The 23,744-nt window shown below is 41.3% G+C and overlaps 1 protein-coding gene across 1 annotated transcript in view; it reads left to right on the forward strand.

Moving 5' to 3' along the window:
• Sec31 (COPII coat complex component secretory 31) overlaps positions 1 to 23,744 on the forward strand; it is a 485,856-nt gene that overhangs the window by 54,324 nt on the left and 407,788 nt on the right. The window contains exon 5 of the mRNA XM_080283301.1: positions 16,911 to 17,013. Coding sequence (XP_080139427.1) covers positions 16,911 to 17,013 — 103 coding nt within the window. The remainder of the gene's footprint in view (positions 1 to 16,910; positions 17,014 to 23,744) is intronic.

The raw sequence follows: 23,744 nt of genomic DNA on the forward strand, positions 1-23,744 counted from the left end.
GTTAAATACAGTTAAACTCGGTTAGGTTAGGTTCAGTTAAACAGGACAGTCCCACCATTATGCTGAGGAATAAAAATACTAGAGCTGTCACAGCCGTACAGCTAAAAACAACGGGGAAACTGATTTAACAAGCAACATTTATTTATGGGTAATGCATTACAGTGTCATGGGCTACTCAATTACCGGTAAGTCATTTTCATGAAGGCATCAAGAATGAAAGAATTTCAAGAATTAGCGTGGGGGCTTGGAACGTAACCTTCGCTTATTTGGTGGGGGTGGTTACTGTAGTGTATGATACTGTGCAATATTGTAATCAATACAGTACTATACCTGAATCTGAATAAAAATATAGAAATTAATGAACATACAGAAGTGTAATGAAACATTAGGCCTACAATCCACAGATATCACTTCTTAGACTGCCGAGATGATTCAGGACATATGCCGAACAATCAATGATTTTCGTAAATGGGACTATTTCTCAAAACTGCCGAAATGTCGGATCTACCGAAAAATCAGCTGCCGAATAATAGGACTTTTACTGTAACGACAACTAAGATGGTCTCTAGCCTGGCAGATCTGTCGTACAGGGAAAGGCTGGAAAAACTGGACCTGCTACCTTAGAAGAAAGGAGAGAGAGGGGCAACATGATTGCAGTGTTCAGGGCCAGAACAAGAGTAGAAAAAATTGAAAGAGATCTGTTTGTATGGGATGGGAGAGTAACAAGAGGACATGGAATGAAACTAAAAAAGCCAAGTTGCTTGAACGATATCAAGAAATATAGATTTCCATATAGATGCCTAGACTTGTGAAAGCCTGGACAAAGGGATCATCCAGTCTAAAAGCTTAAATTAGTTCAAAGCAGAATTTGACTTACCAAGAAACCGAGACTGGACCTCATGAGGTCATTTCCTGTATGTCATAATTAGGTAAACGCACACACACACACACACACACACACACACACACACACACACACACACACACACACACACACACACACACACACACACACACACACACCGCTTGCTGGTGCAGTGGTAACGTTCTCGCTTGCCATCTGGTAGACGGGAGTTCGCGCCTCGCTCAGGTTGCGAAAAGTTTCACAGACGAAGTGGGTGGTTACTGTCCCCCTTGAGCAAGGGGACGGGTGTGTGCGTGTGTGAAGGTCACAGCCTTGCCCTTAGATCGGACTATATGAGCTTTCAGCTCCCTTCTGGGAGGGTAAAAGCTGACGATCACGACCATCAGGTGATCCTGACCAACCCGGTGAATTACACACACACACACACATACACACACACACACACACACACACACACACACACACACACACACACACACACACACACACACAAACTGCCTAACTGAAACAAAATTAACCCCAAAGATGTCAAATACCCCAAACTTAGAGGAATACTGTACAGTATATGGAGAAGAGACAGAAATTTGAGAAAAGGAGGAGGAATTATAATCTTAACAAAGAAAAGCTACAAGTTAGAGAAGTAGAACTAGATATACCCTCACAAGTAGAACTGATTGCATTAGAGATTACCACATATGAAGAGAAAGTATTTGTGGCAGGTTTGTACATACCACCCAAAAGAAACACTTGGGAAAGAGGTGAATATGAAGACCTGGCAGAAAGTACAATTCAGAGTTTAAGAACATAACTACATAGAATGAAAGAGGAATCTAAAAAAATTATATTAACTGAGGATTTCAATACAAATATAATTTGGAATACTTTAGATGTAAGAAGCCATGAAAGCTGTTGGGATCAAAAGCTCCTGGAGCTTATGCAGGAGTATTTCCTAACATAGCATGTAAAGGAAAAAAACAGAAAAAGAGGACTTGATGATCCATAAGTACTAGATCTTATATTTACAAGGCAAGAAAATGATACTGACAATATAATGTATCACCCTCCATTCAGGAAAAGCAACCATGCAGTATTAAATTGCAACTTCACGATTGCTTATGACATAGTTACTAGTAAGGAGAGTTACAAAAAGAGTCTAAACTACAAAAAGAGCAGATACCATGACCTGAAGAAGTACTTCTTAGAAATAGGTTGGGAAAAGGAGCCTAGAGGGCAAAGTTTAAATGATACGTTTAGAAAATGCTATGATTTTTATTAAATAGGAGTCCAAAATTACATCCCTCAGCACAGAGAAACAGATATGAAAATAAAAAAATGGTTTAATACAGAATGTAAAAAATCAAACGCGAAGAGAGACTTGCTGTGGAATAGATACAGAAGACACAATAGTGAGAGGGCATATAACAACTCTAAACAGGCAAGAAATTATTATACAAGGATAAAGAGGAAGCTCAAAGACAGTTTGAGGAGGAGATTGTAGATAAAAGCTATGTTACAGCTACATCTGAAGCAAAACCAATTTTAAAAATAAAATACATTTCATTACGGACGAGGGGATCATCTAATCACAAGAAAAAGATATTTGTGAAGCACTAAATAAAAATTTGCAATCAGTTTTTACAAAAGAAAATTTTGAGAGGGATGATATGGAACATGCATCCCCACACATATTATATACCAGATATACAAATATCAGAAAAAGAAGTACAGGAAGAGTTAATTACACTAAATTAGACAAAGGAACGTGTCAAGTGGGGTTGGTGGAGGATTAGTGCCCCTCCCTGTAAAAACAATTAACTCTAAGCCCTTGGCCACCCCGCTTGGGATACATGGCGTCTGGGAAAAAAAAAAAAAAAAAAAAAAAAAAAAAAAAGCAGCGTTGTAGTGCTGCTTTCGAGTGTCTGCCCTTTCCTCTCCTTCATCCTTCTTTCCTTCCATCCTCTTCTGTCTTTCTTTACTTCATTCTTTCCTTGTCTTTCTGCCTGCGGGTGACTTTACATTCCCTCTTCTGTCTTTCTTTCCTTCATTCTTTCCTCTTCCTTCTGCCTGTGGGTGACTCTACACAGAGTGACTAGCCAAATGGTTTCCTGTACACCAGAAAACCATTTACTACCCTGGGTGGTAACCATATAACCAAATTTTGGCGCCTGGTGGTTTAGTGGGCAATTATTTCGCTTCAGTTGGATTGAACCAGTGAAGGCTTATATCCAAGGGGTGGTTGGGGTTGATTGCTCATGTAATGCCACTTAGGGATGAGTGAGGGTGGTCACTCTCATCTTAAATGTCGGGACCAACTGCCTAGCCCCGGGCTCCTACGCCCCTCATGGGGCAATGCAGGATTGGATGATGGATGGATGGATGAAAAGCATATGATCTTGACGAAATTTCAGGTTGGGTGCTACATTAATGTGCAAAAGAGTTAAGTAGACCAATATATTTAATATTCAAGGAATCCTTAGGTCAAGGTAAACTACCTGATATTTGAAGAAAGCAAACATTGTTCTCCTATTCCAGAATGGGAATAGACAGAATCCGCTCAACTACTGACCAGTATCACTGACCAATGTTGGTAAGATACTAGAAAAGCTGGTAAGAAAAGTTTGGGTAAACCATCCAGAAGAGCACTGTATGATAACAGAAAGGCAGTTAGGTTTTAGAAAGGGAAAATCATGTGTTACTAATCTGTTGAGCTAGTATGATAGTGTTGCAGAAACATTACAGAAAAGAGAAGGATGGGTGGACATTATCTATCTAGATTTCAAGAAAGCATTTGACAGAGTACTGCACCAGAGACATTTATGGAAGCTGTACCATCAAGGAGGTATCCAAGGCAACTTGTACTGTTGGAAGCAGGATTTTTTCAGAAAAAGGGAATTGAGAACAGTACTAAGGGGTAATTACTCATCATAGAGGGAAGTGACTAGTGGAGTTCCACAGGGCTCAGTGCTGGCACCAGTTATGTTTTTAGTGTATATAAATGACATAGTAACATTGGAAATGAAAGCTATCAAAATATGTTGCCTGATGATGCAAAAATACAAAGGAAAATTACTAACACAGACTCTTGTAGAGAGCTACAAGAAGAATTAAATATTACTAACACAGACTCTTGTAGAGAGCTACAAGAAGAATTAAATAAACTTCATGGAATGGAGCAATAAATGGTGAATGGAATGATGGTAGTGAAGCATATGTAAGAGTTAATGGGCATCTAAGTGACTGGATCACCATCATTGTGGGTGTGTGACAAGCTTGTATAATGTTCCCATGGTTGTTCAGTATATATATATATATATATATATATGAATGGGGTGATGAAAGAAGTAAAAACACAAGTAATGGAGAGGAGGGATGGGGTTGGTAGTGAATGGTGATGGATGGAATATCTCAAATTTGTTGTATGCTGATGATGCAGTACTACTTGTGAATACCGGACAAGATCTCGGTAGACTAGTGCAGAGTTTTGCTGATGTCTGTGAGCATCATGCCTTGAGAGTAAATGTAGAAAAGAGAAAAGTGATGGTTATTGAGAGAGAAGTTGATTCCCAGTGTAATGTTACACTGAATGAAGAGAAACTGGAATTGGTGAGAGAGTTCAAATATCTGGGTACAGTGATAGAAAAGAGAGGAATAATGTGCAAAAGAAGTTGAAAATACGAAGGAAAGCACCTGGTACAATGATGGCCTTGATAAGAAACAGAGGCTTGAGTGTTGCAGCTGCACAAGGCTTGCATGAAGGAGTGTTAGTGCCAACTTTAACATATGGATTTGAGACTATGGCATTGCATGAAAATGAAAAGTCAAGAATGAGACCAGTGGAGATGGGATTGCTGAGGAATTTATGTGGAGTACAGAGAGTGGTTAGGATACAAAATAATGTGATTCGTGAAAGATGTGGAGTGAGGAACTTTGTGATCACAAGAATTGAAGAGGGTGTCCTGAGATGGTATGGTCACGTGGAGAGAATGGGTAAGAATTGAGTGGTGAAAAAGGTATATCTGAGTGAATTGGAGAGAGTAGGCAAGATAGGCCAAGGAGAAGGTGGCATGATATGGTGGATGAGTGTGTGAGGGAGAGAGGTATGGAAGTCTGTGAGGCTAGGGGTCTGACAAGAGATCGAGCTGGCTGGACGAATATTGTGAGGTGAAGATCATGATCAGGGACTTGGCACCCCATTTTAATGTTACAGCGTTCGGATTGACTCTGTCGGATACTTTTATATGGACTTACAGAATGTGGTAAACGTTTTTGGTGTATCAGAGCCAGGATTCCGGGGGTTTGAATGGTGAGCGAATGGAAGCGTGGCCCATGGATTGGGCAAATTTGGGCTGTCTAGACATTGTTACTCTTCACCTTGCCCTAGGGTGGGAAAGGAGGTCTGGATTTGATGATGATTACGATGATGATGATGATTATGGAATTCAGTGTGGACAAGTGTCATGTAATCAAGTTTGGTAAAAGTGGAAAAAGACCAGATTGGGATTATGAGTTAGGAAGTTCAACCCTACTCATATCAGAAAGAGAGGAGGACCTAGGAGTGATTATCAATAACATACTATCTCCAGCTGACCACGTCAGTGAGAAGATACGGAACATGTATACACTGCTTGCTAATATGAGAATAGTGTTCCCACAAATAAATGAAGATATGCTGAGAAAGATAATGTCATTCATCAGAACAACCCTGGAGTATGCATCAGTAGTCTGGCATCCTCATCTAAAAAAATACATAGATATGATTGGAATAGTACAAAGGGCAGCAACGACATGGATACCAAGTTTAAGGGATCTAAGCCACGAAGAAAGACCAGAGAAATTGAATCTACCAACACTACAGGAGAGAAGGAAAAGAGGAGACATGATTATGGTGTATCATTGCATCTCAGGGAAAGAGCTAATAGACATAAATGAATATATAGCCTTTGGGGAAGCATCAGCAAGAGGACGCAGCAAAAAACTACATAAAAAGAGAGGCAATAAAGTCGTAAGGAAACTCAGTTTCCCCAATAGAACAATTGATCATTGGAATGCACTACTGAATGAAATAGTATGTGCCAAAACTATTTATAAATTTATGGATATGTATAACAAAAATGGTTTAATACAGAGACAGTACGAGCTTGACTCACTCCTGTAAAGATACAGTGAGGTAAGTACAATTAGGTAAGAACACACAAACACAATTACAGTACAGTTTGGTATACCTGTATTAGATTCAGCATTTTTCTACACTGTCACCGAAATATTCAGTATACAGTAATCCCTCATTTATCCAAACATAATAAAGCCACAGGCATGTCTGGGTATTGGCAACATCCGGATAACGAACACTATTCTTCTACCATACTCAGACCCTACTTATACCCAACCTCTAACTTATACCTAACCTATTTGTCCAGTACCAGTGGTATCTGATCATTGAGGCATATTTAGACTTCAAAACACACACAGGAATATCGATAGTAATTCTAAACGCCAAGAAAACCATGCAGATAAACCACTGAAAACCAAAAAACACCCTACCTATACACTGCTGTATGTACAGTAACCCTCCCTATTTTGGCAGTGTTTCCTGGTCATTCTGCCATATTTTGACATCAAAACAGACCTAGGATTATCCATTATAATTTTCAACAAGAACACCATGGGGAAAAAATATATATACTGTATATATATATATATATATATATATATATATATATACATTACTGTATGTACAGTACCCCTCCTAATTTTGGCACTGTTTTCAGGTCAGGCTGCCATATTTAGACATAAAAACACTCATAGGAATATCCAAAGTAATGATAAACACTAAGAAAACCATAAAAAAATAAAATAATAATTGAAAACCAAAAAACACCCAACCTAAACACTACTGTATGTACAGTACCCCTGTTAATTTTGGCACTGTTTTCAGGTCAATCTGCCATATTTAGACATTAAAACACATGTAGGAATATCCAAAGAAATGCCATCTATTTATCTGTCTTTTGCCAGATGCCTCAATCCCGTACGGGATGGCCACAAACAAATTGCCTCCAGGTCGCCCTGTCCCCCGCCATTTCACTGCCCTGCTCCCAACTCGCACCCCCCTCTCTCATATACCTCTCCACCCCATCCCTCCATCTCATCCTCGGCCTCCCCCTCCCTCTTCCCCCCTCCACCTCACTCACATACACTCTCCTCGTCAGTGTCTCACCCTCCATTCTCTCCAGCAAAACCACCTCAGTGTATTCCTCCTAAAGCTTCCTATCACATCCACATCGACACCACAGCGCTCCTTTATATCCTCATTTGTCAGCCTGTCTCCCCATGTGACTCCACAGGCTCCTCTTTAAATAACTCATTTCCACTGCTCTCACTCCTGACTTCTGTCCTTCCAACAACGTCCAAGCTTCACTTCCATACGTTAGAGTTGGTATCACAATACTGTCATGTAGTAACTTTTTCACTTCCATGCTCACTTCCCTGTTTCTTATCATGGCTTTCAAGGAACCAGCACCCTTTCTTCCTTGTTGTACCCTTTTAAGCACTTCACCCTCCAAACTTTCATCCTTACTCATCACACTACCCAAGTACTTAAACGTACTCAAAATTACCTTTTCCTCACCATCCAGCCTCACTGTACATTCACTGACTTCACCTCTCTCAAAGACCATCACTTTACTCTTCCCTGCATTCACCTTTAGATTCCGTTCCTTACACACTCTCCCAAACTCATCCACCAAGCCTTGCAGCTCCCCTTCATCTTCACTCAACAACACAGTATCATCTGCAAACAACAGTGCAGGGAGTTTCCAAACACTATCCTCTCTCACCAGGGCCACTCCAACATCCACTGCCCTACCTTGTACCTCTTTTATTACCCCATCCATGTACAGATTGAACAGCCATGGAGACATGACACATCCCTGTTTCAACCTAACCTTCAAAGAGAAAAATTCACTCAGTTCACCATCCACATGCACTGCAGCTTTAGTACCATCATACATACTCTTCACAGCATTCAACAACTTCCCATCTACTCCATATATTCTTAATACTTTCCACAATCCTTTTCTATCCACCCTGTCATATGCTTTCTCCAGATTTATGAAAGCCGCATACAACTTCTTTCCCTTTTTTAGAAACTTTTCCACTAAAGATCTAAGAATGAATACCTGATCTACACAACCTCTTCCCTTCCTAAAGCCTCCCTGTTCTTCTCCAACTAATTCCTCTGTTCTTTCCCTAACTCTGTAAATAAGTATCCTACCATACACTTTTCCTATTACACTAAGAAGACAAATGCCGCTGTGATTACCACACACTTCTTTTTCCCCTTTTCCTTTGTACAAGGGAATAATTATACCTGACTTCCAATCCTCCGGGACTCTACCTTCCTCCCAGGCCAATCTGCACATCTTCCACATCCATTCTACTACTATCTCTCCCCCATGCGTCAGCATTTCACCACACACTCCATCAATTCCTGGGTCTTTCTCCACTTTGACTTTCTTCATTGCTTCCACAACTTCCATCCTACTGATTTCTTCCTGTCTTCTCACCTCCCTCCTCCTCCCAGCAATTCCCCAGCCACTTATACTCGCATTACTTCCATTCTCTATGTTCAACAATTCCTTAAAGTGTTCTCTCCATCTGCTTACTTTTTCTCCTTTCTCCACTAGTAATCTACCATTTTTATCTTTCACTCCCCTGCTAATTTCACTGCCACCCTGTCTTACTGCTAAAAAAAAAAAAATTGAAAACCAAAAAACACCCTACCTATACATTACTGTATGTTCAGTTCGCCTCCTAATTTTGGTACTGTTTTCCAGTCATTCTGCCTTATTGAGACATCAGAACACAAATAGGATTATCCATATAAATGCTAAAGATCAAGAAAATAATGCATAAACAACAAAAATCCACAAAAATCCTGAAGATGGTTTGAAAATCAGTTTTCTCAGACAAGTAATTGCTGCTGGGGCTGAAAAAAATTCCACAGCCAAATATGCCACTGGAAATTGGTTATATTGAGAGGAGCATGTGGAGTGACGTGGAGGGACAGGTTGACGAATGAAGAAGTGAAGGAACGTTGTGGGGAAGATGTGGATGTGGTTGAAAAGATTAGGAGAAATACACTGAGGTGGTTTGGACATGTGGAGAGAATGGAGAATGAAAGACTGACTAAGAGGGTGTATGTAGGTGAGGTGGAGGGAGGGAGAGGAAGGGGTAGACCGAGGATGAGGTGGAGGGATGGAGTTGAGAGGTATATGAGGGAGGAGGGGATGAGTTGGGGGGGGGGAGTCAAATGGTGGGTGACAGAGTGACTTGGAGGCGTTTTGTCTGCGGCCACCCTTTGCGGGATTAGGGCGTTGGGCTATAGATAGATAGATAGATAGATAGATAGGAATAAATGGTATACATCATCTTCGCTGGTGTTTATACTATAAAATAAGCTAATAAAAACACAGAAAACTGATAAGTAAAAGTGCAGAAATGCAGTGAGAATAAAGTATTCAGGAGAAAAACTTACCTTCATATATGAGGTGCTACTGAAAAGTTCCTGCAATTTGAACAGAGGGAGCCAACCATTTGCAGTTTTGTCTTTTGCCACTAGGATGAGTAAGCAGCACCCCTTGTGCGTCAGTGTCGCCCTGGCTGTGTCTGTGAGCGGACGTGCTGTTGAGCTACACTTACAATTGTAACGTGGTGTGTAGGTGGTTCGGCAGTTTTGCGATGGTGGACCAATGGCACAGCAGTGTCAAGTCGATGTCGATTGTTTTCTTCGATATCCAAAGGTTTGTTCACAAGGAATTCGTCCGACCCAGTCAGTCTGTCAGTGGAAACTTTTACTGTGAAGTTTTGCATCGTCTGAGGGAGAACATCTGCTGCAAACATCCAGAACAGTGAAAGAACAAGGACTGGGTTGTGCATCATGAGAATGCCTGCTCCCACACATCAGTTGTTGTCTGGCAGTTCCTGGCTTCCACTAACATAGTAGTCATTCCCCATCCACCCTGTTCACCTGACCTTGCCCCCTGCGACTTTTTCCTGTTTCCCAAGCTGAAATTATGACTGAAAGAGTGTTGATTTGACATGATTGAGGAGATCCAGAGAGAATTGCAGGAGGTGCTTAAGACCATCACACCTGAAGCCTTCCAGGGATGGATGGACTTGTGGAAAAAATGCTGGGACAACTGTATACATGCCCAAGGGGAATACTTCGAAGGCAACAGTGAGAACTAGGAGGTGAGGTAACTTATTTTCCTACACTATTCAAATTACTGGAACTTTTGGGTAACACCTCATAACTTCCCACCATCCTGTTGCAAAATTTTGCCACCACCTTCCAAGACTTAAGCATATGTCTGAATGCAGAATTTCATGAGCTCATGGATTTGCTTAATTTCAATACGACTGATAGTAGTTGAATAAATTGCAAAAAAAAAATTAAAAACTCATGAGTCAGTGTTATCACCACGGTAGAGAGTAGGGACTTAGGGAGTGAGGGGGGGAACCTGGAGGGTATGGAAGAGGGACGGGAGGGGAGGAGAAGCGAGGCTGTGGGCAGGATTCTCCCCCTTCTGTCACGAGGTGGTTGGGCACTTCTACCACACATATACTCATGGCTTTCTGTCTGTTAGATGCCGAGTATCCATGTGGAAACAGAGCTCACAGTGACTTGGGGACTTTCAACATTTGGTAGAGAGGAGTATGGCCACTGTCACCGAATATGTACTCATGGCTGGCGGTCTTTGTTTTTGTACAATCTCGGGTAGTCAGGAAAGGCTCAGCCTGGTGACCGTGCGACTTTGGACATTGGGTGTGGGTGCGTACAGACATTTTGACACCGCTTGTGGGTTACAGTCATATTACTTGGGTGCTGGAGGTTTGTTGGATTGATCAGACGAGCACGTGACTTTGACTGTTCAGTACAGGGGCGGACAGATATTCCAGCTCAGATTGTGGGGTATAGCCCACTTCCTGCTCACAGCTCGAGCCCAGCGGCCGCGATACTGAATATTTGAACTTATTGACTGGTCTGCCAAAGTTTTTGAGGACTTTTACTACCGGATAATAGCAAGTAAATTCGGTTAATGGTGTAATGGAGCCAAGGTCCAGCATCCGGATAATGAACAGGTCCGGATAAATGGCGGAGTACTCTAATAACGAAGGTGGTGATGATAGGTGTTAGCGCTGATGGATGAGCAACACTGATATTTGACCACCAGCATTTTGGAAAAGGTAAGACCAGTACAAGTAGTGATGATTTCCGTTGTGCATTATTTCATATACTTTGCATAGCAAGTGTTAAGTATTAAAGCAATAAGTTTTAAAAGTAATTAGTAACAGTAGTAGGATCATCAACAACAAGTAGCTACATGTACCTATAGTAGTAGATCTGTGCCTTAACAGACATCGATAGACCACATATCAGATTTAACGGACACTACGAAGGCCATTGAAATTCTGTCAGCTATAATGAACAATATTCTTTAAATGGGGCTCAGTGGGTCACATTACATGTGTCTCCTACCTTTTTTGTGCCATCCTGGCCTGGAATTGCCCTCTCCCCAGTGTGATTGCTAAGTTGTAATAACAGACTAATAGTAATACTGTACTGGTTGTGAAGAAGTTTTATGACAAGGATGTAAAATAAGGTGCAAAAGGGTGAAATTATGGGCCAAGTTAGTGTAAAATGGGTATAGTTTTCATTTTTATTACTGGAATATGCTGTTGTACTCATTTTCAAATGTGTGCATGAAGTCCTTCCTTAGGGTAGGACCATTGGATATGATGGACAAGTGGCTTTATCGGATCGGGCTTCCCCCCAATTAGTCTATTTTAGGGAGAATTTGCTGTATACAGCACTGGCAAGGGCGACAGAATAGTTGGCAAATTGTGGTAATTTATTGCAGTTACCCGTGCACTTTACTTGTTTTCTGTGTAAGGTAATCCCCCCCCCCAAAGATTCCAGCAGACATCACAAAAGGTGCACAGGGAAGCCAAGTAAGCAGTCCTTTATCTCATTAGACTGACACAGGTGACGTGTGAGCATGGGAGTCTTGATAACTCTACAGCACTACATTTCTTTTGATATCAGTTTACTAATATATGTTCAAGATTTATTTCTTTAGTTTATTTTTCTGTGTTCTTATAAGTAAATATAATGAATAATATTTAACAAAATGGACTTACTTTATGCATATTGCATTACTGTAAGACACTGCAAGCATGTATGTGGTTTGTCCAAAAAGAAATCAAATCTTTTAAATAACGCACTGACTAGCCAACTTCGTATGATTTCAACAGGGCATGATTGCAATGAGAGTGCACTGTAGCGGCTACTCTGAGTATTTATCTAACACTAGCTACATCACAACACGTCACTTAGTCACTGAGGTACACACACTTGAGTGAGTGTGTTTTTAGTGTACTTGATGAGTTATTGCAAGTCAAACAATGAAGGCTCTTAAAGAGCAACGTGTTTGTGTGGAATTTGTTTCGGATTGGGAAGAACTTTTACAGTGACTTTTCAAATGTTGCAGCAGGTTTATGGGGATGATTGATTGAGCCTTGTGCAATGTCACAAATGGTTCGAGTAGTTCAAATCAGGAAGAACATCCACAGAAAACAATCCCAAATCTAAACAGTCTTCCACGTCAAGACAATGGTCACATTGAGAAAGAGCATGCTGTGATCTGTGAAAATCATCACCTGACTATCCATGAAGTCTCCAATGAAATAGGCATCTGTAATAGTTTGTGCCACACAATTTGAACAAAAAACTGAGTATACATTGTGTTACCGCAAAATTTGTGTGGCATTTGCTGACAGATGAGCAAAAAGAGAACCATGTCACAGTATATCAGGAGATATTTGATTGTTTTTATACTGATGGAAACTTTCTGAAAAATGTCATAACCAGGGATGAAACTCGAGTATATGGCTACGATGTCAAAACAAAAAGCCATTCGTTGCAGTGGGTAGGAATATCGCCACCACGACCAAAAGAATCACGTCAGAGTCGCACAAATGTGAAGGTGATGTTGATCATCTTTTCTTATTGGAAGGGCGTCATTCATCATGAGTTGGTTCCATGTGGGCAGACAGTTAATAAAGAGTTTTACTTGGACTTCCTGCAGCATTTGAGGAAGGCAGTACGAAGGAAGAGGCCTGAGACGTGGACAAGCAAAGCCTGGATGCTGCACCATGGCAGTGCACCTGTCCATGCACTGCTCCTTATCTGTGACTATTTGGTGAAGAACAGGAAAGTTTTAGCAAGGGAAGAGGCTGTGTAGACCATCCTTAGGTCTTTAGTGGAAAAGTATCTAGAGAAGGGAAACAAGTTGTATCAAGCCATCATGGATTTGGAGAAAGCATATGACAGTGGATAGGCAAGGAATATGGAAACTGATCATAATAAATATAGTAAATTGGAAGCAGTTGAATTCTGTGAAGAGTATGCATGAGGATGCTAAGGCTGCAGTGTGTGTGGATGGTGAACTGAGTGGATTTTTCTGTCTGAATGTTGGATTGAAACAGGGATGTGTCATGTCTCCATGGTTGTTCAATCTGTATATAGACGGGGTTATAAAAGAGTTACCGTACAAGGTAGGGCAGTGGATGTTGGAGCAACCCTAATGAGAAAGGGCCGTGTCGGGGAACTTCCTGTCCTGTTGTTTGCAGATGATATTGTACTGTTAAGTGAAGACAAAGAAAACCGCAAGGTATGAATGAGTTTGGGAGAGTGTGTAAGAAATGGAATCTAAAGGTGAATGTAGGGAAGAGTAAAGTTATGATCTTCAAGAGATATGAAGTCACTGAATGTACAGTAAGGTTGGATGATGAGAAAACGGAAACTGTGAGTGCATTAAAGTACTTGGGTGGTGTGATGAGTAAGGATGGAAGTTTGGTGGATGAAGTGCTTGAAAGTGTACAGCAGGGAAGAAAGGTTGCTGGTTCTTTGAAAGCATTAATAAGAAATGGGGAAGTGGACATGGAAGTAAAAAAGTCACTGCATGATAGTGTTGTGATACCAACTAAAATGTAGAGAAGCGAAGCTTGGATCTTGCTGGAAGGACACAAGTCAAGAGTGAGAGCAGTGGAAATGAGTTATTTGAGAGTAGCATATCGAGTTACATGGAGAGAGAGACTGACAAATGAGGAGTGAAGGAGCATTTTGGTGTAAATGTGGATGCGATAGAAAGTGTTAGGAGAAATACATTGTGGAGGTTTGGCCATGTGGAGAGGATGGAGAGCGAGGGACTGAGAGGAGTGTATGATGGTGAGGTGGAGGGGTGGCCACAACCAGATGCCTCCATGTCACCCTGTCCCCTGCGATTTCACTGCCCTGCTTCCAGCTCACACACCCCTCTTTCATATACCTCTCCACTCCATCCCTTCATCTCATCCTTGGCCTCCCCCTCCCTTTCCCCCCTTCCACCTCACTCATATACTGCCCTCATCAATCTCTCACTCTCCATCCTCTTTACATGGCCAAACCACCTCAATGTGTTTCTCCTAAGCTTCCTATCACATCCACATCACAATGGTCCTTCACTTCCTCATTTGTCAGTCTCTCTCTCCATGTGACTCCACCTGCTTCTTTCAAATAAGAAACTCATTTCCACTGCTCTCACTCTTGACTTCTGTCCCTCCAACAAAGTCCAAGCTTCACTTCCATACGTTAGTGTTGGTATCACAGTACTGTTATGTAGTAACTTTTTCACTTCCATGCTCACTTCCCTATTTCTTATCACTGTTTTCAAGGAACCAGCAACCTCTCTTCCTTGTTGTACTCTTTCAAGCACTTCACCCTCTAAACTTCCAACCTTACTCATTACACTACCCTATTACTGAAACACACTCACATTTCCCATTTTTTCCTCATCCAACCTCACTCTACATTCACTGACTTCATTTCTCTCGAAGACTATAACTTTACTCTTCCCTACAATCACCTTTTGATTCCGTTTCTTACACACTGTCCTAAACTCATCCACCAAGCCTTGCAGCTCCCGATCGTCTTCACTTAACAACACAGTATCATCTGCAAACAACAGTACAGGGAGTTTCCAAACACTGCCCTCTCTCACTAGGGCTACTCGAACATCCACCGCCCTACTTTGTATCTCTTTTATAACCCCATCCAAATACAGATTGAACAATCACGGAGACATGACACATCCTCGTTTCAATCCAACCTTCAAATAGAAGAATTCACTCATTTCACTAACCACAAGTACTGCAGCCTTGGCACCCTCATACATACTCTTCATGGCATGCAACAACTTCCCATGTACTCCATATATTCTTAATACTTTCCACAGTCCTTGTCTTTCCACCCTATCAGATGCTTTCTTGAAATCCATGAAGGCTGCATACAACTTCTTTCTCTTCTCGAGAAACTTGCCACAATAGAGGCTATCTAACTATCTATCTATTGCCAGACGCCTTAATACCGTATGGGGTGGCCACAAACAAATCACCTCCACATCGCCCTGTCCTCCGCCATTTCACTGCCCTGCTCCCAACTCACACCCTCCTCTCTCATATACCTCTCCACTCCATCCCTCCATCTCATCCTCAGCCTCCCCTTCCCTCTCCCCCCCTCCACCTCACTCACATACACTCTCCTCGTCAGTCTCTCACCCTCCATCCTCTCCACATGGCCAAACCACCTGAGCGTGTTCCTTCTAACACTTCCTATCACATCCACACCACAGCGCTCCTTTATATCCTCATTTGTCAACCTGTCTCTCCATGTGACTTCACAGTCTCCTTTTAAATAACTCATTTCCACTGCTTTCACTCTTGACTTATGTCAAGAGACAATAGAAGAAAATTCACCAACTTCACTATACACATGTTCACTCAAACCTGTGTACCTCAGTGACCAAGTGTTGTGGCATCATGTGACTAATGTTAGACTAAATCTCAAAGTTGTCGCTACATAATGCTCCCATCACGATCACGCTGAGCCGACTTGTTGGTGTGCAATGTAAAAGTTGTTTCTTCTTTGGGCAAACCTTGTTTGTCCATGGGGTGCAATTAAGAGTAGGTAATGTTTCAGTTGGAATTTATTAGTGTGGCCCCAGATATGACTAGAGACTACTGTATATATTGCAGTGATATAGCCTATGTATATGAGTACTGTAATTGTCAGACATCTGAGAGAAATCAGTAACCGGGAAGGTAAATTCCCAAAGTTTCCTGGGTAACTGGGATGTAACTGTATATGAGAAAGTGATGTATGGAGGTTAGTGAGACTAGGGAATTAACAAGGGATAGATTTAGCTCGTTGGATGAACTTTCACAAGGAAGAGTGCGTTTCAAGGGTTTCACTTACCTGTTTTTTTTTTAGGTCATAGTGGATTGACTCAACTAGGCAGTTGTGAAGTGCATGTGTGTGGAAAGGTGTACCCCAGAGGTAGAGTCATTATTCCTGGGGTTTGAATGGTTGATGGGTGAGTGAGTTTGTGATCCATTGCATTGGAGATGCTGTTGATTAATTTTTCCATTATTATGTTTTTCTTTTTCCTTTATTTCATGACCATACCTCACCTCACCTGTGAGTAGAATAAATACACAGGATGATATGATGGGATGATTGAGATTCATAAGATGCCATTATGACTAGTGTGGAGGATATATTTTATATAAAATTATTATCCAGTGATGTATGTGCATTCATAAATTTTCATCCCTGTAACCATTCAGGGTGTATATTAATATCTTATACATTGTTGTTGGTAATAAGGCTAATGCAGTTCTCATATGATTTTCTTTCTCAATTTTTTGTCTGCATCAATTCGAGGTTTCATATTCTGTTAACATTTTGTATTCAGACAGTAACCATTTGAAAAATATCAGCCAAATGGTTATTTGAGCCAAACAAGAGAAGTTTGGAGGGAGTGAGAAAACAGGTTGGAGAGGGAGATGGAAAAAGGGATAGAGGGAGAGAGTTAGAAGCCGAGCTTCAAATCTCCGTGCCTTCTGGAAAATTATATTCACTTGTACACATCTGTATACCCTACAGGCAAGTGGAGCACATATTTGCCTCAACCTGTGGAGGACACAATGTGGTGTGGGACCTAAGGAAGCATGCGTCCATCATGACCATCTCAGATACTGTTTCCAGGGTAAGATAGTTACTTAAGCATCATCTCAGTTATAGCTATCATGTAATGGTGGTGTGGACAAGGAATCCCATTATTCACAAATAACCACCCAAGAATGATCATGAAAGCCTCAGTTCTTGGTTATAGAAATAAACAGTAGTTGCTAATCATGTGACTTTCCACGGCAAGTGAGTCCGCCGTATTGCTTAGGGCTTGGATTAACACAGATAGCAGAATGGTTGCTGATTACACTGCAGCTACATGTCACCAGAAGAGGACAGCAGACAACAAGGACAAGGGAATAACTTTCCATGCATGTCTTATATTAAATAAGAGAGCAGTAGGTGAAGATTGCATGAATTACATATTATCGCTCACCAGCTGCTCTCCCAAACACAACAATATGCTTATGACCATGATCTCAAGTTGTTCCTAATCCCCTTGGATATTCCCTTTGATTCCCTGCTGGATTGTGTTTTAGTTTGAAGTTGGTTGTCACATGGAAATTGGAATATTTAGTAGACTTGTAGATGAGGAATGCAACCAAGAGAATGGTTGTGTAAATAAAATGGCCATTGTAAAGTACAGAGCTTTGTATCATGGCTTTTAGAACTTCCAAATCCATGAATCTATTTGATCTGCAAACCTTCCTCTTCATTTTCTGAGACTATTTCAAAAATTGGACAATGCTTACAGATTTTAAGTCATTTGGTTAGGCTTTAGTGCAATGTATGTGGTTGCAGTAAAACCTTTAGGGGTTAGGCTACTTAGAGATTTGTCCTAACTTTCTGCATTTCTTACTCAGCTGCTCATGTTGGGGGCAGTGTGGCACTAATGTGCACAGAAAAGTGGCTTAGAGCCTTAAACCCATATAAAAAGGCTACTGACAGCATTTGGTTGTGCCTATGTAATACATGGTTCTTGGGAGGTGTCATGAAAAATATTGGTAATCCTTAACCCCTTAACTGCAGGGCATCACTTTTGTGACACTTGGGAGCAAGGGATGATACCGCGGGGCGTCACTTTTGTGATTCTGTGTTATTTTGAATTCCCCCGGGCTTTCAAGTGGTGGCTTGTATCATCTATCAGTACTGCCAATGTCCAACACTAGTCAGCACTCCTGATCTCATCTGTACTCCCATCCATTGTTGACAATTTAGCCATTTCTCCCCGTTCTTGACTCCCCTCCCTACCTCCCTTCCATTACCCTATCCTCTCGCCTGCCCGGCCATGCTACGCTAAGTAAATCTTCCCTGGAATTTTTCACTGATTTCATTCATTGAAATAAGCCCTATGCCCCATTCTTATACCAAATAATATATACAAGAAAGAAATAAGATAAGTGAGAGTGCCATACACCTAGAATTGGCTAATTATCACCGGACAACACCTCACGTTCACTGGTTCGCTAATTTTCACTGTTTATTTCCCCTTGAAATATGCCGTATAATCTATTTTCGTAATATAAATATATATAAGAAAGGAAGGGAGAAGTCTAAGTGATATTTACATTCACCTGGAACTACCTAATTATTGCAGGCCACCACACTGTATTCTACGCCAAGTAAATCTTCCCTGGAATTTTCCACTGATTTCATCCATTGAAATAAGCCCTATGCCCTATTCTTATACCAAATAATATATACAAAAAAGAAATAAGGTAAGTGATAGTGCCATACACCTGGAATTGGCTAATTATCACTTGACAACACCTCACGTGCACTCATTCGCTAATTTTCGCTGTTTATTTCCCCTTGAAATGTGCCGTATAATCTATTTTCGTAATAAATATACATATGAGGAGGGAAGGGAGAAGCCTAAGTGGTATTTACATTCACCTGGAACTACCTAATGTATTATGTATTGTCATGGTTTCCTGCCAATCATTTCATTGGTATATATTAGCTGGTCTCACAAGGCTAAAGTTGGCAGTATTGCACCCCCCTACCCCCCCTGGGGGTAGGGGGGTTTGTCAAGAATACTCCACCAGTATCCCTGCTTGTCGTAAAAGGCGACTAAAAGGGTTGGCGGAGGGTTAGTGCCCCTCCCTGGAAAACAACTAACTAAAAAAACAAACAATAAGCCTCGGACAAGGACTGACCAAACATTGACGACCAAGGACCGGACAAAGGACATTGCAATTGGAACGTGGAATGTAAGGGGAGCAAATGATGAGGTGAAAGAGAGAGAGATTGTCCAGGTGCTTGAGGATGCGAAAGTGGATGTATGTGGAATAACTGAAACAAAATGGAGAGGAGAAAGTGTGAGAGAATGGGAGTATGGATGGGGTATATGTGCAGGAGTAGGTGAGAATGAGAGGGCAAAGGAAGGAGTATGTATAGTTGTGAGTAAAAGATGGAAGAGGAGCATAAGACAGTATGGATCAGTTGGATCAAGGATTGTGTGGGTAAAGTTGAAAGTTGGAATACAAATGTGAGCAATTGTGTGTGTGTATGCGCCAAGGCAAGATTGTGCTAGAAGAGTGAGAGAAGAGTTCTTGACAAATGTAGAAGTGTGCATGGAAAAGTTTGGAAGGAATGATAGAGTGTTTTTGATTGGTGATATGAATGGTAAAGTTGGGAATGTGAAGGTGGATGGAATAGTTGGTGAGTGGGGTGTGCCTGCTGAGATATATGAGAATGGGAGTGCGTTAGTGGACATTTGTGCTGGGAGGGGGTTGGTGATAGCCAATACCCTCTTCAGGCATAAAATGATCCACAGGTATACATGGCGAGTGATGAGAAGGGTGGGTGGTGAATTGAGTGAAAGGAAGGCAATGATTGATTATGTGTGTGAGGATGAAAGGATGCGAAGATGTATATTGGATGCAAGAGTTTATAGAGGTTGGGGGAGTGGACTTTCTGACCACTACTTGGTGGTGGCCAGAGTTAAAGTTCAAGTAAGATGGAGGAATAGAAGAAGGGAAAGATGAGAGGAAGGAGTAGTTGCAAGGAGAGTGGAAAGGTTACAAAAGGATGAGAAAAAGGCAGAGTATAAGAGAGAAGTGGAGGAACGATTGGGCAAATATGAGTTGGAGCAGATGGGGGACGTGGAAGGTGTGTGTAGAATATTTACAGAAGAAATATGTGCAGCATGTGATGTGGTGTGTGGAAGGAAGAGAAGACGGAGGGGGGTGCAAGGAACAGCGTGGTGGACTGAAGAGGTGAAATGGGCTGTGGCACAAAAGAAGAAAGCATACAATGAATGGATGAGAAATAGGGGCGTGGAAGAAGTTGAGAGGCGGAAGAGAGAGTTATATGTAGAAAGAAAGGGAGAGGTGAAAAGATTAGTAAGCGAGAATAAGAAGAGAGTGGATGAGGAATTTGGAAGGAATTTGAGTGTAAAGTGGAGGGACTGTAAGAAAATGTTCTGGAAAGAGGTGAAAAGAGTAAGACAGGGTGGAAGTGAAGTTAGCAGGGGAGTGAAAGATAAAAATGGTAGATTACTAGTGGAGAAGGGAGAAAAAGTGAGCAGATGGAGAGAACACTTTAAGGAATTGTTGAACGTGGAGGTTGGAAGTAATGCGAGTATAAGTGGCTGGGGAATGGCTGGAAGAAGGAGGGAGGTGAGAAGACAGGAAGAAATCAGCAGGATAGAAGTTGTGGAAGCAATGAAGAAAGTTAAATCTGGGAAAGCCCCAGGAATTGATGGAGTGTGTGGTGAAATGCTGAAGCATGGGGGAGAGATAGTAGTAGAATGGATGTGGAAGATGTGCAGATTGGCCTGGGAGGAAGGTAGAGTCCCGGAGGATTGGAAGTCAGGTATAATTATTCCCTTGCAGAAAGGAAAAGGGGAAAAAGAAGTGTGTGGTAATCATAGGGGCATTTGTCTTCTTAGTATAATAGGAAAAGTATATGGTAGGATACTTATTGACAGAGTTAGAGAAAGAACAGAGAAATTAGTTGGAGAAGAACAGGGAGGCTTTAGGAAGGGAAGAGGTTGTGTAGATCAGATAATCATTCTCAGATCTTTAGTGGAAAAGTTTCTAGAGAAGGGAAAGAAGTTGTATGCGGCTTTCATGGATTTGGAGAAAGCATATGACAGGGTGGATAGACTAGGATTGTGGAAAGTGTTAAGAATATGTGGAATAGATGGGAAGTTGTTGAATGCTGTGAAGAGTATGTACGATGGTGCGAAGGCTGCAGTGCATGTGGATGGTGAACTAAGTGAATTTTTCTCTTTGAAAGTTGGGTTGAAACAGGGATGTGTCATGTCTCCATGGTTGTTCAATTTGTACATGGCTGGGGTAATAAAAGAGATACAAGGTAGGGTAATGGATGTTGGAGTGGCCCTGGTGAGAGAGGATAGTGTTTGGAAACTCCCTGTACTGTTGTTTGCAGATGATATCGTGTTGTTGAGTGAAGACGAAGGGGAGCTGCAAGGCTTGGTGGATGAGTTTGGGAGAGTGTGTAAGAAACGGAATCTAAAGGTGAATGTAGGGAAGAGTAAAGTGATGGTCTTTGAGAGAGGTGAAGTCAGTGAATGTACAGCGAGGTTGGATGGTGAGGAATTGGAAAATGTGAGTACGTTTAAGTACTTGGGTAGTGTGATGAGTAAGGATGGAGGTTTGGAGGGTGAAGTGCTTGAAAGGGTACAGCAGGGAAGAAAGGTTGCTGGTTCTTTGAAAGCAGTGATAAGAAACAGGGAGGTGAGCATGGAAGTGAAAAAGTTACTACATGACAGTATTGTGATACCAACTCTAACGTACGGAAGTGAAGCTTGGACGTTGTTGGAAGGACACAAGTCAAGAGTGAGAGCCGTGGAAATGAGTTATTTAAGAGGAGCCTGTGGAGTCACATGGAGAGACAGGCTGACGAATGAGGATATAAAGGAGCGTTGTGGTGTTGATGTGGATGTGATAGGAAGCGTTATGAGTAACACACTGAGGTGGTTTGGCCATGTGGAGAGGATGGAGGGTGAAAGACTGACGAAGAGAGTGTATGTGAGTGAGGTGGAGGGGGAAAGAGGGAGGGGGAGGCCGAGGATGGGGTGGAGAGGTATATAAGAGAGGGGGGTGTGAGTTGGGAGCAGGGGAGTGAAATGGCGGGGGACAGGGCGACTTGGAGGCGATTTATTTGTGGCCACCCCAAACGGGATTGAGGCGTCTGGCAATAGATAGATAGATAGAAATAAGCCCTATGCCCTATTCTTATACCAAATAATATATACAAAAAAGAAATAAGGTAAATGATTGTGCCATACACCTGGAATTGGCTAATTATCACTTGACAACACCTCACGTGCACCCATTCGCTAATTTTCGCTGTTTATTTCCCCTTGAAATGTGCCGTATAATCTATTTTCGTAATAAATATACATATGAGGAGGGAAGGGAGAAGCCTAAGTGGTATTTACATTCACCTGGAACTACCTAATGTATTATGTATTGTCATGGTTTCCTGCCAATCATTTCATTGGTATATATTAGCTGGTCTCACAAGGCTAAAGTTGGCAGTATTGCACTCACCCTAGCCAGGCGGCAGGAGGCCACCGCTGTCAGTTCACTGTCGTCTTTCAAGGTGAAAGTACGTCTGATTCGCTCCTGCTAACTTCCGCCGCTTTTTAGTCCCATGCAAAGGGCCCTGTGACATTTTCCCCCTACTAAACCTCGTGTGGAAAGAGGTAAAGGGCTGACAATTGATAAAGAGTGACTACGATCTTTCTGTTGAGTAAAACGGTGCAAGTGGAATTGTAAATAATGTGTAAATAATGTGTAAACAGCAAGTGAAAGCAGTGAATGAAAATATAAGTGAACAGTGGAAAATAGTTTTATAAGTTACTTCAAGTGACAGTGCATAACACAGTGTAAATAAAATAAAAATGTAAATAATGTAAATAAAATAGAGAACGTAAATAGAAATGTAAATGAGTAGTATTATAAGAATACGAGTATATATACTAGGAGTAATGAAAGTGAAAGTGTCACTCTAGCATGTATGAATACTATGAGTTATGAGAGTGAAGGTGAAAGTGACATTCACTCTCAGTGCTAGTATACAGGACGAGAAAGTGAATGCTACGTATTTTACTGAAAGAAATTGAATCCCCACAGTGACAATAAACTACTGTTACTGAAGGAAACTTATGGATAAAGACTGTAGATATATATAAGTGTTAAATAGTAATAGAAATATAAACTGTGAGTGTTTTTTTGAATAATAAATGACAGAACACCAGCGGCGAACTAGCGCAAGTGAGAAGTTCATACGCCCTCGTAATTTTCATTGCTTTCACGGTGTTTTTTTTTTTTTTTTTTTTTTTTTTTTTTTTTTTGAGTATGGATTCCAAACTATCTGAGAATCATAGAATAGGGTTTCTAGTGATAATATCAGGCTGTGGTAATCTTATTATCAGTTGTCGGGAAGTGTAAAGTGGAGACTTCGTTACCCAACTTCGGAGGTCTCCACAAGTCCTACGGTACTCGATGAAGGCTCAACAAACACCCCAGGAGAAAGCTGAAGGTATGTGCCATAAGCATATGTGATTTTAATATTCTAGGACTAATAACTGATTTCTGGCAAATGGCTGTCAGAGCGCGAATATTCCCACGGGAGCTGCAAGAAAAAGCAAAACAAGCCCGCGGTTAAAGGGTTAAGGAGATATAGGAACACCTCATATTTTTTTTTTTTTTTTACCTATGAACTGATTGAAGGACTTGATAAAGTACAGAAGATCATTTTTGAGTATGAAGAGGATCCATCTGTAAACAAGGAAAATATGATTATCCAGTATAAGTGATAGCTTAGGCTAGG

Source organism: Coenobita brevimanus, chromosome 97 (genome assembly GCF_032717465.1).
Source record: "Coenobita brevimanus isolate Jiangsu-jjx chromosome 97, ASM3271746v2, whole genome shotgun sequence".
In the NCBI taxonomy this organism is placed as follows: Eukaryota; Metazoa; Arthropoda; class Malacostraca; order Decapoda; family Coenobitidae; genus Coenobita; species Coenobita brevimanus.